General features: G+C 37.0%; 1 protein-coding gene across 1 annotated transcript in view; it reads right to left on the minus strand.

Annotated features, from left to right (window-relative positions):
- Nucleotides 1-13,517, minus strand: part of LOC107737851 (thyrotropin-releasing hormone-degrading ectoenzyme-like) — a 55,327-nt gene that overhangs the window by 33,512 nt on the left and 8,298 nt on the right. Inside the window, exons 2-4 of the mRNA XM_016549477.1 lie at nucleotides 10,353-10,466; nucleotides 4,847-4,984; nucleotides 3,325-3,390 (exon numbers count right to left, since the gene is read on the minus strand). Coding sequence (XP_016404963.1) covers nucleotides 3,325-3,390; nucleotides 4,847-4,984; nucleotides 10,353-10,466 — 318 coding nt within the window. The remainder of the gene's footprint in view (nucleotides 1-3,324; nucleotides 3,391-4,846; nucleotides 4,985-10,352; nucleotides 10,467-13,517) is intronic.

Consider the following 13,517-nt stretch of genomic DNA (forward strand, 5'->3'; position numbering starts at 1 on the left):
TGCATCTTATTGATTGTCATTTCACTTTTTTCTGTGTACATCGGCAGCTTCGAACAGATCTAAAGATTCACTTCATAACTCAACAGATTCCAGTGGGATGGCTGTGTGTGTAATTAATTTACTCTAATTAGCAATGGCTAGTTTCTCCTCTGACACTCTCCAGGACAGAATAATATCCTGAACGTTCCTTCATCAGATATTATAACCACATTCGGTTTTGGTTTCTGATTCTGCAAAGCCAAATTATATACAAAGGCAGACACAAGATTGATCGCTTTCGATATGTAAATCCCCCCAAAGCTAAAACACAAGTTTTCTGCAAGAGCCTTCACCACAACAGTCAAAGCAGATCATAAATAATTCATTATTCATCCAACTAAATGAGTTCCCTCAAAAGTAATACAAGAAGAAATATGTCTACAATTTTCTTGCATATGAAAGTAATTTTGAGGCAATGGAGGTAGATTGTTTGCTGAGGTGCTGTGTTTACCTATTCTTCCCATCAATCACTCAGACAGAGACAGACAGAGATACTGAAAGTTCCCATAAGAGAGAGAAAGAAAACAGTAATAATGAGGCGGAACAGCCGAGCCAGAGGGGCTGCTGGGAGAAGAAGAGGAAGATGGGAAAAATGGATCTTCTCTGTGTTCCAGAATGTTGTGGAATTGAATCGAGGAGTATCTGGCTATTTCATCTGTGTTCAGAACGAATTATTAGCCCACAGCATCCGTGGGGAATCTCACAGACTGCCATTCTCCAAGTCAGGGACCCGCTGAGAGCCGACAAACAGGACTATGAAGCACCGAATCCAGGGAAGCAGCTTCCCGCAGTTCAAAATCACATCCAGATTATGAAGATGGACTGTAACACGCTGAAGTTTATTTCTCCAGGGCAGGAGCGTACTTGTCCTCTGCTATTCATAGGTCAAGCATTTCACATATCCAGCCGGAATGAATATTTCCTACATCCCATAATATGATCCATCTGAAAGTGGTTTAAAAGCGATGGGCAGTGTGTGTAAATGAGACGGGAGCGCTTCATCACTCCAGTCAGCTCTATGAGCCCTAGAACCCATTCAGACCTAATTTATGACTCCCTCTGTTCTTTTATAAGAGACATTCATCCACCTGCATCAGCAGCCCATCCACCGTTTACCAGTGAAGATGAGAGAGAGGGATGGGTAATGCTGGTCCGGATGAGACTAAAGCCCGTCTGCTGCTTCTGAGCTGTTCAGCATTCACGACTGTCTGCTGCTTCAATTATGCAGAGACACGAGGAGATGCCACACAGAGCAAAAAACAGACACTGAGAGAATTAAATGAGCCTCGGTGAACAGACAAAGACAGACAGCAGACGAGAGAGGAGAGCTGGATCACTGGCAGATGTGTGAGGTTGTGTCTCTCCTCTTAAATACTCAGACTTTCAGATCTAGAGCAGTTTAGGAGTTCATAAGCCTCTACATTGAGCATTAAGGAGAAACTAGGATTAATATAAGGTAAAAAAAAAAGATAAAAGAAAAACAAACATAATAAATAAATAAATAAATAAATAATACAACTGATCAAACTGATTAATATAAGAAAACATAATAATAATAATGTAAACAGTTAATACAACAAAAAGTTGAAAAGTAAACAATAAATAACAAAAAGCAATGAAAACAATAACACAGTAAAATGTAATAATTTTATTTTCAATTATTAATTAATACAATAAGTTAAATTAAATTGTTTTATAATTTTATGTTTCTTTCTGCTTTTTTTAATTCAAAAATGTTTTATTGCGTTCTATTTTATTTTCATATGAGATAAAATATACTGTGCATAAAAGATACTATAGTATATATTGCACAAAACCAAACACACTAATTACAGTTAGTGTAGCTAGTTCAAGATAAATGGATCACATACAGTATATGTGCATTAGACACATCAGTCTGCTGGTCTTACATGTATTTGTGCTGTGATATAAAGCTCGTATGTGCAGATGTTACATCAGTAAATGAAGCATTAAATGTGTTGCTCTGCAGAAAACATGACCTGATTGTGCTTCCAAACACTAATAGCAACATTAAACCACAATAACAAAAATAACCCAGAAAACAACTCTGAAACTGTCAGATTTTTTACAGCATCTCAGGCATAAAGAAATAAAATGAGAAGTTAGGGATGTTTAGAAAAGTGATTTATGTGAAGGTGAGGAATCTGTACCTCTGAATCTGTGTGAACTCACACATTAAAGGAGGAGGGATTTGTACCTTTAACACATTTACATTTATTCATTTACAGATTGACTCTCACTGGATTCAAACCTGTTTGTTCACGGCCCAGATCCTTTAACCACATTACAGGATGTAGTTTCATGTAGCAGCCATATGGTGTCCAAAAAACCATTAATACTCTCTAATAATGCATCACGAGATCTGCTGCTCACTCCAGAGGAGCTCTGACTGCTAGACGGACACAGAAAGAGCTTCAGAGAACTTAAAACACTTCAGCTGGAGCAAATGACCATGTGACTATAGACAAACTGCAAAATACAAGCCGTCTACACAATATCAGATACAGTACATGTGTTTTAATGCAGCGGATGTGTTATCACCATTACTGTAAACCGGTTTAACACAGAGAATGATTCTGAAACTTATGATTGTAAAAGTTTCAGATATGAAATTAATTTCTGACACGAACACGTTTAATCACTTGTCTGATTGTGCTGCTTTCACCTCAAGCGTGATGGCAGCACGTGACACAACAACAACAACAAGCTGTTGCAGCTCTAAAGATAAGAAACACATGTAAACCGACGCGGCTGCACAATCTCCCAAACATACGAGACACTCAGAGCAACCTGAGGGGACTTGAACATTCACTGAGATATTCAAGTGTTAAATGGTGAGATTCATTTGTAACACATTCAGCTCACATTCACAGGATTTAACAAGGATTGAGTGTTTGAAAAAAATAAATTGAGAAGTATTTTAGTGTAGCGAATCAGCTCATAAGGAAATATGAATACTTAATCATAACTAGTTATAATTAATTATAAATATTTAGATCCGCTGTAGATATTTACTTGACCTAACGTTTGTTAATCTAATGAATAATTGATTTGTTAAATCAAATGAAAAATGGTGTGTCTGATTGGTCCAGACGCTACATTAGGTATTATGCCACAATCCTCTTAAAGCTGCATTTATGCAGAATGTATAATTCATATAGAGAGCCTTATAAACATATTCATAACACATTAGGAGTAAAATACATACATGTGAAATCATCTGTGTCCACAAAGAGAGAAGATGAAAGAAAACGATTGGCTTACATTGAGGCCTCTCTGGAATAGCGGCTGTCCCATGACGTTAGCCAGCATTCGGATCAGAGCGGCTCCCTGCAGACACAACAGAAACACACACATTCAGTAAAAGCTCCTCATTTACACCTGCTCTATACATGAATTTATTCGCAAAATATGCATTGTATGAAAGTACAGTAATCTACCTACAATGGAAGTCAATGTGGCATGACATTCTGAAGGGTTTAAAATAAAAAAATGTGAAGCTTGTGTTTTTAAAAGTGTTTATATTAATTTGTCCGTACATAATTATGTGTAATTTTAACTGGACAGTTGACAAAATCATAATTCTAGTGGCGGGACTTCTTTTGAATTTGTGGTTATGAACGACTGTTGTAATATTCATTTGCATTTTTTAAAATTAAATTAAATTAAATTAAATTAAATTAAATGAAATTAAAATGAAAATGCTTGTACACAGCAGAAACTGTTTAACAATATTTAATAAAAATTCAGTTAATTTAATTATGACCCTGCTTTTTTCTAGCAGTTCTTCTTTTTCAAGTATTCAAGGTTCATCTAAACAAGAACTCCATGACACTCGTCCTGCTGATTTCTGCAGTTTCATAAATTTGTATCTTTTTGACTTTGAGTGACTTTGACATGCTCATTTGACAGCATCTAATTCCTATCTCCCCACATCCCATCCTCTACAGTCTGTGTGATGAGTGTCACTTCCTGTTAGCGCTGAGGACTCATGGAATGTGTTGTGGGATATCAGAGTCCTTAGAGTGTGAGGAGGAAGTGATGAGGGACGGCTGGGTGTCAGGATCACTGCAGTTTGACTGACAGAGTTCATAACACCACAGAGCCTGTAGAGAAACAGGGGGAGGGGCTTGAGGAACAGCAAGAACCAATCAGAATCCAGCTGTGCATTGATTGACAGCTGGAGGGAGAGCTGAAGCAGAAACTCAAATCTTCATTGGATGGAAGATTTTATCTGTGTTTGAACTCTGATAGTAAGAAAGAGGTAATTAGATGTCATCTGGTCTGAGATGAAATGTTTATTGTGCAGCTGAAGTCCCCAGAGGACACAAAACCTCACAATCTCTCTGTGTAACAGTTTCTGTTCTCGACTTATTAAAAACAAGCTTTTAATTAAACTGTTTTTCTTGTGTATGTGAAGAGGATTATAACAACACGACTCCATTTACAATTCACAAAGATATACTGAGAAGTCTTTAGCTGGGAGAAAAATAACGAGCAAATGGAGGTGTTTACTGGACTTAATAAAAGATTATGTTCAACGGTGAAGTCCTGACATAAATAACTGTCTGATTTACACCGACAATACTGCTGTTTTACAAAGTCATTGTTTCTCTTCTGCTGGCTGTTTATAGAAAATAGAACTGAATGTGGGATTACATTGAACTTTATCAATGTTCAGCTTTGAGTATAAACCAGTTCATTCAGCTCAGCTCGATATTAAAGGTTTATAATAATTTCCATCATGCAGCTGAAGCCTGTAGGAGCTGATGAGAGATTCTCTTGCCTTCTTATACGCGATCCAGTCAAACACTCTGTCGATGTCTGTGGCTTCAAACACTTCCTGAGAGATGGGATGAGAACTGGCCAAACCGTCCAGTAACATCACCTCATGAAGAACATCAGTCAGAAACCTCTGTTTCTCCTGTGGATGACAGACAGACAGAGACTTTATTCTGTTTTACAGTATCAAACACATAAAAGTGTCCCATAAAAGCTTCTGTTTTATTTTCATAAGTAAAAATCACTCTATAAATGAAATTAGAAAGTGGTTATAGGAAAATCCAGCTCATATTTCTCATGACTGAAGCCTTTATATCTGCAGCAGCTTCTCACAATCCACTGATATGATGAACATTCACTGCCGACACACGAGAGCCGACACGACTCACTCATGAGAGAAACACTGCTGCTAACACTCAGTGTGTGTCTGTGTGTGTGTGTGATTTGTGTGGAGGGTCTCACTGTCTCTGGGCTCTGATCAAATGTGTCCCCGTAGGATTCACTATAAAGACAGGTAGAAGTTTTGGGTCAGATGAAAAAGACCCTCATCATTCACTGTGTCTGTGAATCAGCAGAGAGTCACGATCTCAAATACAATAAGTCGTTCTGGAGCACATGAGGAAGATGTTACTCTGATACCAGCTTGTTCCCTATTTTAAGGAAGTCTAAACTGATTTTTAACTTTTTTTAAATAATAGAATCAGAAAATAAACCACTAGGAGGCAGATAACTAATAATAAAAAATTACCATGGTACTATTTTTCTTTCGAATAACCTTTGTATATAATGTAAATATACACAGAATAATCACAGATATGTAATGTTCATTAAATATTTAAATATATTAATAAATTATTGCTCCAGTTTTGTTGAACAACTTCTATTTTCAGAAGATGTTAAAAAATAATATAAACACATCATGAATGTAATACCACAAACTCTTATACATTTCAGTAAATTGTGCTTCTGCAGTGACACTGTTTTCCTGCTACTCATTTGAAAGTGGCGGTTTGCCGGTTACCGTACATGAAAATTGATGAAATATGAATCACATGAATTATATATGAAAGCATTACACTGCAGGTTCATATCCAGAACATCTTCACAATGGGCTCTCTGGCGAAATCTCTGCACTTAGTTGTCAAATTCAAAACAACACTAAATTAAGGTTTTATGATTTTATTATTTTCTCATCTATGTATTTATTAAAAGTGTGTGACTGGTGGGCCAGCACACTATCAGCTGCTATAAACACGTCTGGCTTTGACACTGTGCATGTTTTATTACACCTTTATTCTCCATCATTATGAATAATTCTTGCCCATTAAAGCTTTTGGCAGCTTGATTAAGAATCCCGTTGAAGACATTAATCCAAGAGAGCAGGATATTTTAATCAAGGGATTTGAACGGAAATGAATCAAAAAACACGTTCATCAGAATCATTCATAATTTTATGTCAATACAATAAGACATTTTCTACTAACATAGTGGATCCTGGTTACTTCCAGGTTGGGAAATGAATGGGGGCTTAGAGCAAAAATAAACAACCAAAATAACCCCCCCAAAAAAAAGATTATATATATATATACATTTAAGAGATAATTATTAAAGTTGTCTTTAAGTAAAAAAAAAATGTCCCTGGAAATAAATTCCTGGGGGCAAATGGCCCCGTAATGGAAAAGTTCATTTCTGACCCTGATCGATTACAAAGTCATACAAATCCATACAGAGAATATTTACAGCAGGGTTGCTAGGTTTTCACAACAAAACCCACCAAATTGCTACTCAAAACTAGCCCAAAACTAGCCCACTCGCGTTTCGAGGGGGTCCCCCGTTAAAAATCACATTCCGGGGAGTAAAATACACATTTTTGGCGGGGTTCCCCAGGAAAATTCTCATTTCAGGGGCTAAATATCGCATTATTGGGGTCGCTTCAACCCACGGACATGAAAAACAACCCGCAGCAACAGTTTTAAAGTAGCCCAATTCCGAGGGAAAACCGCGGACTTGGCAACACTGATTTACAGGTATCTAAGTTCCGAACTAAGATTGATCTGTAGCTCTTTACAATATTTGTAGATCAAACTGTCTTCTGGATTACGTTAATTTCTTTTTCATCAGCTAATGAAGGGTAAAATTTCCTACAATAGAATTACATCTGAGGTACAGTTACCTTTAGATATTCGTGAAACATTAAAAACTGAAACATGTTATGCTTAATGGACTGCTGCAATAATTTATCCCTCATATTTAACTTCAGAGTGAAGACCTTGGAGAAAATGGAGACTTCTACAGAAATCAGTGTGCTAATTTCTCAAGCTATTTATATCATCACTTAAGTTGTCTTCTGGAAGATAACACTGTGTGACAGCTGTCTTAGTATCCGTCTTATTTTCTGATGGGCAGTTACTTTATTATCCAGACTAATATGAGCCTTAAAGTCACCATGAAATCAAAATTGAAAATTCTTATTTTTTTAATGGAATACTGTAGTGTTTATTATAAATAATTTATCCGTCCACTCGGATATATGTCACAGTAGAGAAGAAAAGACAATTGCAACTTCCGTTTCATACCGACTTTAAAGGTTAATGTGCATATATACACGTAATCAATAGCAAATGAGGCCTTCAAGTAAATGTACAACATTATGGTGAATGTGAATACAAAGAGAAACAGACAGAATGAGAAAAAAATAGAACAGCTGGTGATGTAGAGCTGATTTGATGCAAGTCACGTAATGTGCACTATAAAATGAGTGCAATGAGAAGAGCTTCCATCTGGCCCATATGTGCTCTCAAAAAGGTGTTTACATCCAATGATACTCCATTTAGATCCTGCTTATTAGCGTCTCAACATCATCACCTGCTGTAGATGCACCTGAAGATTCACACTGATCAACCACTTTAGGCCAGAGACAGCAGTGATGCCTGGTTTTGGAGCAATGCCTTATGGGTAACCAAACCTCTCTCAAAGCATCTCTAACATGATGGATGTGAGAAAGTGGAGGAAAACCAACAGTCCAGTAGTTATGAGCAGGTCAAGGAACCTATAATGACCTATTACAGGTCCACGTCAAATCCATTCCCAACATTTATCTGTGCACTTATGAGTTTTCAGTTTTCAGTTCAGTTTTCAGGTTTCAACTCCTTGCTCTTGAAACATGCAATTTTATCCATATTTTGGTAGGGACATGCTTATAGTCATCCTATCAGCGTACTGAAGTGTTTCCATCAAAACCCAATTGCTCTCTAAAATGACGTTCCCTAAATGGTCTCTCTGCTTGGCTGGTGCCCCGTAACCAAGGTGGCTTGGAGCAGAGAGGTATAAAATACTGGGACAGACGGATGGGAAGGTCATTATATGAATGTGAATGTATGAGCTTAAAGTACACAAATATCAAACGAGGGTACTATATTGACATTTATCTTATTCAAAATTAGAGAAATAAATAAATAATAGCAATTTAGTGCTTCAGACTGCTTTTAGCACTTGAACTTATCATACACTGGCATGAGTCTAAGACTCATCGGGTCTGTCATGACCAACAACCCACAACAATCTTCACACTAGCTCATGATAAAAATGATGTGGCTCATAATTGTGCAGAAGATCCAAACAGATTTAATCAGCATGACTGCTAATTCATAGCAAAGTGTCATAAACATTGGAAGCCCTCAGTGTCATAAACATTGGTAAAATGGGTTGCATTTTGTTGTGCTGATGACTTGTGTACTTATTTTATGTACGAGTGAAGCCTCAACTGCATCACAATAGCTGCATTACAGGCCACTAAAGCTGGACTGGAATAGCATTATGCTCTTTAACAAACCTGAAAGTGGATTTTATTAAGAAATGTCAGTGATATGTAGAATTTGAGCAGTTAACAAACAAGAAAATGTGTTGTGTGTAGCATCATGGTGTATGTTCTGCTGCAATAATTACATTGGCATTCATCAGCACATTTAACATATACTTATATCCAGATCCTAATAAAGAGAAACAGCTTCAGAAGAACTGCAGGATGGTAACTGTGGGATATGTGGGAACTGTGGGAAGATTTTTAGGGGAAGAATGTAGAAGTCCTGTTCTCGCCGTGACTCTGTATTCCAAAAATTCCAATGAAAGATTAATTATGTTCAGATATAGTGACTGGAGAAGCTATGGAAGGTGTTTGACTTACTCCTGATGTTACCAAACACTCCTGGATTTGTTTATTATCCAACAGGAATATCATTGGATTGGACACACCTGGTCTCAGAGAATCACTGAACCTGTGGCTCCTGTGAGATGACAGAGCATTGTAAATTGAAGTCATGCTTTGTCTTTCTCCGAACATGAACCCATCTGGATGTAGAAAATGGATGTGGATGACTCATTAGACTATGTGACTTTTACATTGCACTTTATTTATAGGGGTTTAGATGTTGTGCTCTAGTCTCAGTGTGCTGGTCTTAAATTAAAGTTTTTTTCAATGGCAGCTTTAGCACAAATTCCAGCTCTGCAGTAAATTAGCAGTTTTAATTCAGACTATCACATAGGTGTGGCAATACTAATGTAGTTTGTCTTTTCTCACTGAATAAATTTTGCACATTTTGTCACTAGCAAAGTATTCAAACCTGTCAGAATGCATTATGAGTAGAAACTCATCAATCTGGCGCTATTATTTCACAGCTCTTCTTTGATAATTAATCTAGAGACAACTACTTGTAGACTAAAGTGTCATTACAACACAAAAAAATAAGACAGCATAAGCACCGGCTGCTCTGGCAATGAAACAGGACTGAAATAGAAGCTATTGATAACAGAGCTCAACATATGATTCTTTGTGCACATGAAGTCAGACTCAAACTGTGCTCATAATAACCATTAAGACAATTTGTTCTTTTACAAGTTCATAATGAACCAGTCCATGAATGCCCCTATCTGGCATGCTAATTCACTACTGTCAGTGAGATCAAATGCACACTTGTCATTACCTGACATTGTAAAACATTGTCATTTCAGCTAATTTTCAGTTTGAAAATTTGAGAACACTCTACATATAATTAAAAAGCATTTTTATGTATTTATTTTAATTAGAACCACAGAAACCAGAACCAAATTTAAATCAATGTCAGGGTGTTATCAACATTTTGCAGCCGAAACTGAACAAAGTATAGATTTTATTAACTCAAATGCACTGTGAAAGGATTGTTGTTTTCTGCTCAGTGGAATCTTGGTAGTAGAAGAAATGCTTAAGATCTCATGTGTGTGAAAAGCATTAAAGATTTGCTCTTGGTTTAAGAGATTCAGACATCTAAACAGCCTGAAAACCATATACCTTTCACTGTATAGCTTGACTATGTGTACATTATGATATAAATCTTTTGTGTCACATGTCACAGGAAGCAGAATCTTTTTTTCCCATTCCATCCAAGTTATAAAGGATACATTTAAGAAAAAAATAAATGAATATAACAGTGATTGCTTCTGATCAATAAAAAACAATAACAACAACCGAAACTCACCATGTTCCACTTTGGAAAGAGGAAATCAGCCCCGATGTACTCGAAGTAATGCGCAAATCCCTCCTTCAACCAAACGTCCTCCCACCAAACTGGTGTGACTAGATCCCCAAACCACTAGAAGAGAAGAAATGAACAATCAATCATCAACAGAAAACAGAGTGACCATTACAAAAGATTGATTTCATGTTCACTGGTGAAGAATTACAACAAACCTTTGTTGTTTTGTTCAAGAAAAGTGTTTATGGGTATTCTGAAACCAAACTTTATTTGGACAAAACTTAAAGTTTTATCCACACTTGTATTCATCCAATATCTGCAAAAGCATATTACATCTAGTGGCAAACACATTTTATTAGAAAAGTCCAATACAGCATAAAAAATACCTTGTGCTCTTTAGAAGTAGAAGTGCAAATAAACACTTCTAATAAACAGTTGCACTCTGGTTTAACAGAAAAGTTGTTCACAAAAGGCTTCACAGAACATTGAGAAACCAGTGGAGCTTCTGAACTATGATTAATAGTGGCTTAAACAATCAATTACCTACAGTTACACAATTCAAGCACATTTTTCTGTTTCACAGCATTCATACCTGGGCACTTCGCCAAGGACACCGTAAATGAACAGAACAGAGAAAAATAAGGATTCGATTATGAAACATCCCATCTGGAAGGTAGAAAGAATCCAAATGACCCCTGCCATTGTGTGCAGATGACAGTGTGCAAAACAGGGCTATTGAATGGAAAAGATGCAACATTGCAGTTCTAAATGGGCTGAACATTTTCCAGACTCTGAGGCCGTCAAGCAGATGTGCTACTGAACGCCGGATCTCATTGTTGCAGCACACAAACCTCTGTAGGAGTCAGACCTCTTTCATCTGAACACGACATCATTACAGCAGCTCAAAGCGTCTGACGGCACGTTCATCTGTGACTCAGACACATGGACTGATAGCGTGGAGAGAGACAGCTGGTATTCTGCTCTCAGAGGAACCTTCTGCTAGTCACACATCAAGTGACTTCCCATAGGTTTACTGACTTTTTCTGCCCTCTTCTGATTTATCAGATGTTCTGACGCTAATGACAGTGAACCAGGATAGTGAGTCACATCACGTCATTTATTGCGTTTAAAAAGACTGAAGCTGCAGAGCAAATGGAACTGATGGATTGGTGAAATCTTGAGGGATGACAAACAAACAGATAGATAGATAGATAGATAGATAGATAGATAGAGTAATTTTATGAAGTACTTTTGTGTTCCACAGAAGAAAGAAACCCATATGAGTAAAAATGATGAACCTTTATCTTGTGTAAATTATCCCTTTAAAAGATAGAATAAACTTAAATACATTTTGTTACTGCTCACATCGTTACGTGGCTATTATACATTGACATCACATGAGCCGTGATGGAGGCATCGTAAAAGCATCGTAAGAGATCTGTCTGGAGTTCTGACAGCTTGCATTTTGCATTTGTGCCTGATTAAGCAGTTCAACAACACTAGAATGTCAATGAACTGTACGAACCATGGGACCCTCGCTCAATTACGTCCTCAACAGTGTCTCTGAGACGAAAGCTAAACAGAGGGATTCTGCAGCCCACCTGCTTCATTAACAGACACTCTGGAGGAAGTCGTGCAGGGAAGAGTTCACACTATACCTCTATACTGCAGTATATAAGGGACGTTTGAAAAAGGAGAAAACCTTCCAATGGCATCATTAAAAACAACTTTTAAGTTGGCTGAGAATCATATTGACAAAGTCTTCAATGAAACTTACAGTCTTATACAGTAATAGTATTACTGTAAATGCCTGAATAATTGAGTGTAATGACCTTCATTGACATTTAACAAGGAGGTTCAGACAGTGTCTGTCAGGTTTATGACTGCAGGGCAAAGGTCATTGCCTTCTCAACTGGAAAACCACAGGCTGTATTTTAGCACAAGCTAAATATTATATGGCTCACAGACTCAAACCTGCATCTCCCACACAAGCACCATAGTCTAAAATCCCTTACACAAAAGAAATATACTTCAAGTTTGTTTTATTAAGGAAAGTTTGTATATATTTTGCAAGTATACTTTGTAGTAAGTATAGTTATATCAATGTACTAGTTGTAAATTATCTATTGCAGTACTTCTTGGGACTAAATTGGCCCACGTTTTAATTTATAAAAGTATACTAAAGTATTTAAGTGCACTTTAAATATTACAGTCTTATTATAAACATACAGGTGCATCGCAATAAATTAGAATGTCATGGAAAAGTTCATTTATTTCAGTAATTCAACTCAAATTGTGAAACTCGTGTATTAAATAAATTCAATGCACACAGACTGAAGTGGATAAACTTATACAATAAAAAACAGAGCCTGTCGTCCACTAATCAATTCTCTGCAGGCAGTCGGAGCGAGCGACGAGATACAAATGTGATTTATCAGATGCCGGCACTTTGCCACCAGCTCGAGTTATTAGAGCACAGACGGACCTTTTAATATATGACAGAATAAGTGCTGGATGAGGACTGATCTAATGCATTCACAATGAATGTGTCAATCAATATGACAGGTGAGCATAAGCCCCGCCCACTCTTGCGCTCTGAGTTAATCTACACTGGAAAACAATTAGCAGTGTTCTATTTAAATCTATATGACAATGATTCCTATGAGAATGAAGCAGTGAAACAGTTTAAATAGAAAATGTTGACTTAATTAAAAACATAAAGATGAGCAGAAGCTCCAGAGAGCTGCGACACAAAAGAGTGAAACAGCCTACGGTGGAATTCAAAACGCGTGACGGCTAATCTCTTTTACTCTCTTTGTCTTTTTCTTATTCATACTGTAAATAAGCACACTTACTGTACTCTCACATACACGCTTTTTTTGTTTAAAGCTAATTTGGACTGACTACATGATTTCAATATTTAATCTGACATCTTAAAGGAATAGTTCACCCAAAAATGAAAATTCTGTCATTAATTACTCACCCTCATGTCGTTCCAAACCCGTAAGACCTTTGTTCATCTTCGGAACACGAATTAAGATATTTTTGATGAAATCCGAGAGCTCTCTGACCCTCCCATAGACTGCAAGGATCCTTACACGATCAAGGAGATCATTAAAATAATCCATGTGACATCAGTGGTTCAACCGTAATTTTACGAAGCTACGA

This window comes from Sinocyclocheilus rhinocerous, unplaced genomic scaffold (genome assembly GCF_001515625.1).
Source record: "Sinocyclocheilus rhinocerous isolate Xijiao unplaced genomic scaffold, SAMN03320098_v1.1 scaffold3086, whole genome shotgun sequence".
Classification (NCBI taxonomy): Eukaryota; Metazoa; Chordata; class Actinopteri; order Cypriniformes; family Cyprinidae; genus Sinocyclocheilus; species Sinocyclocheilus rhinocerous.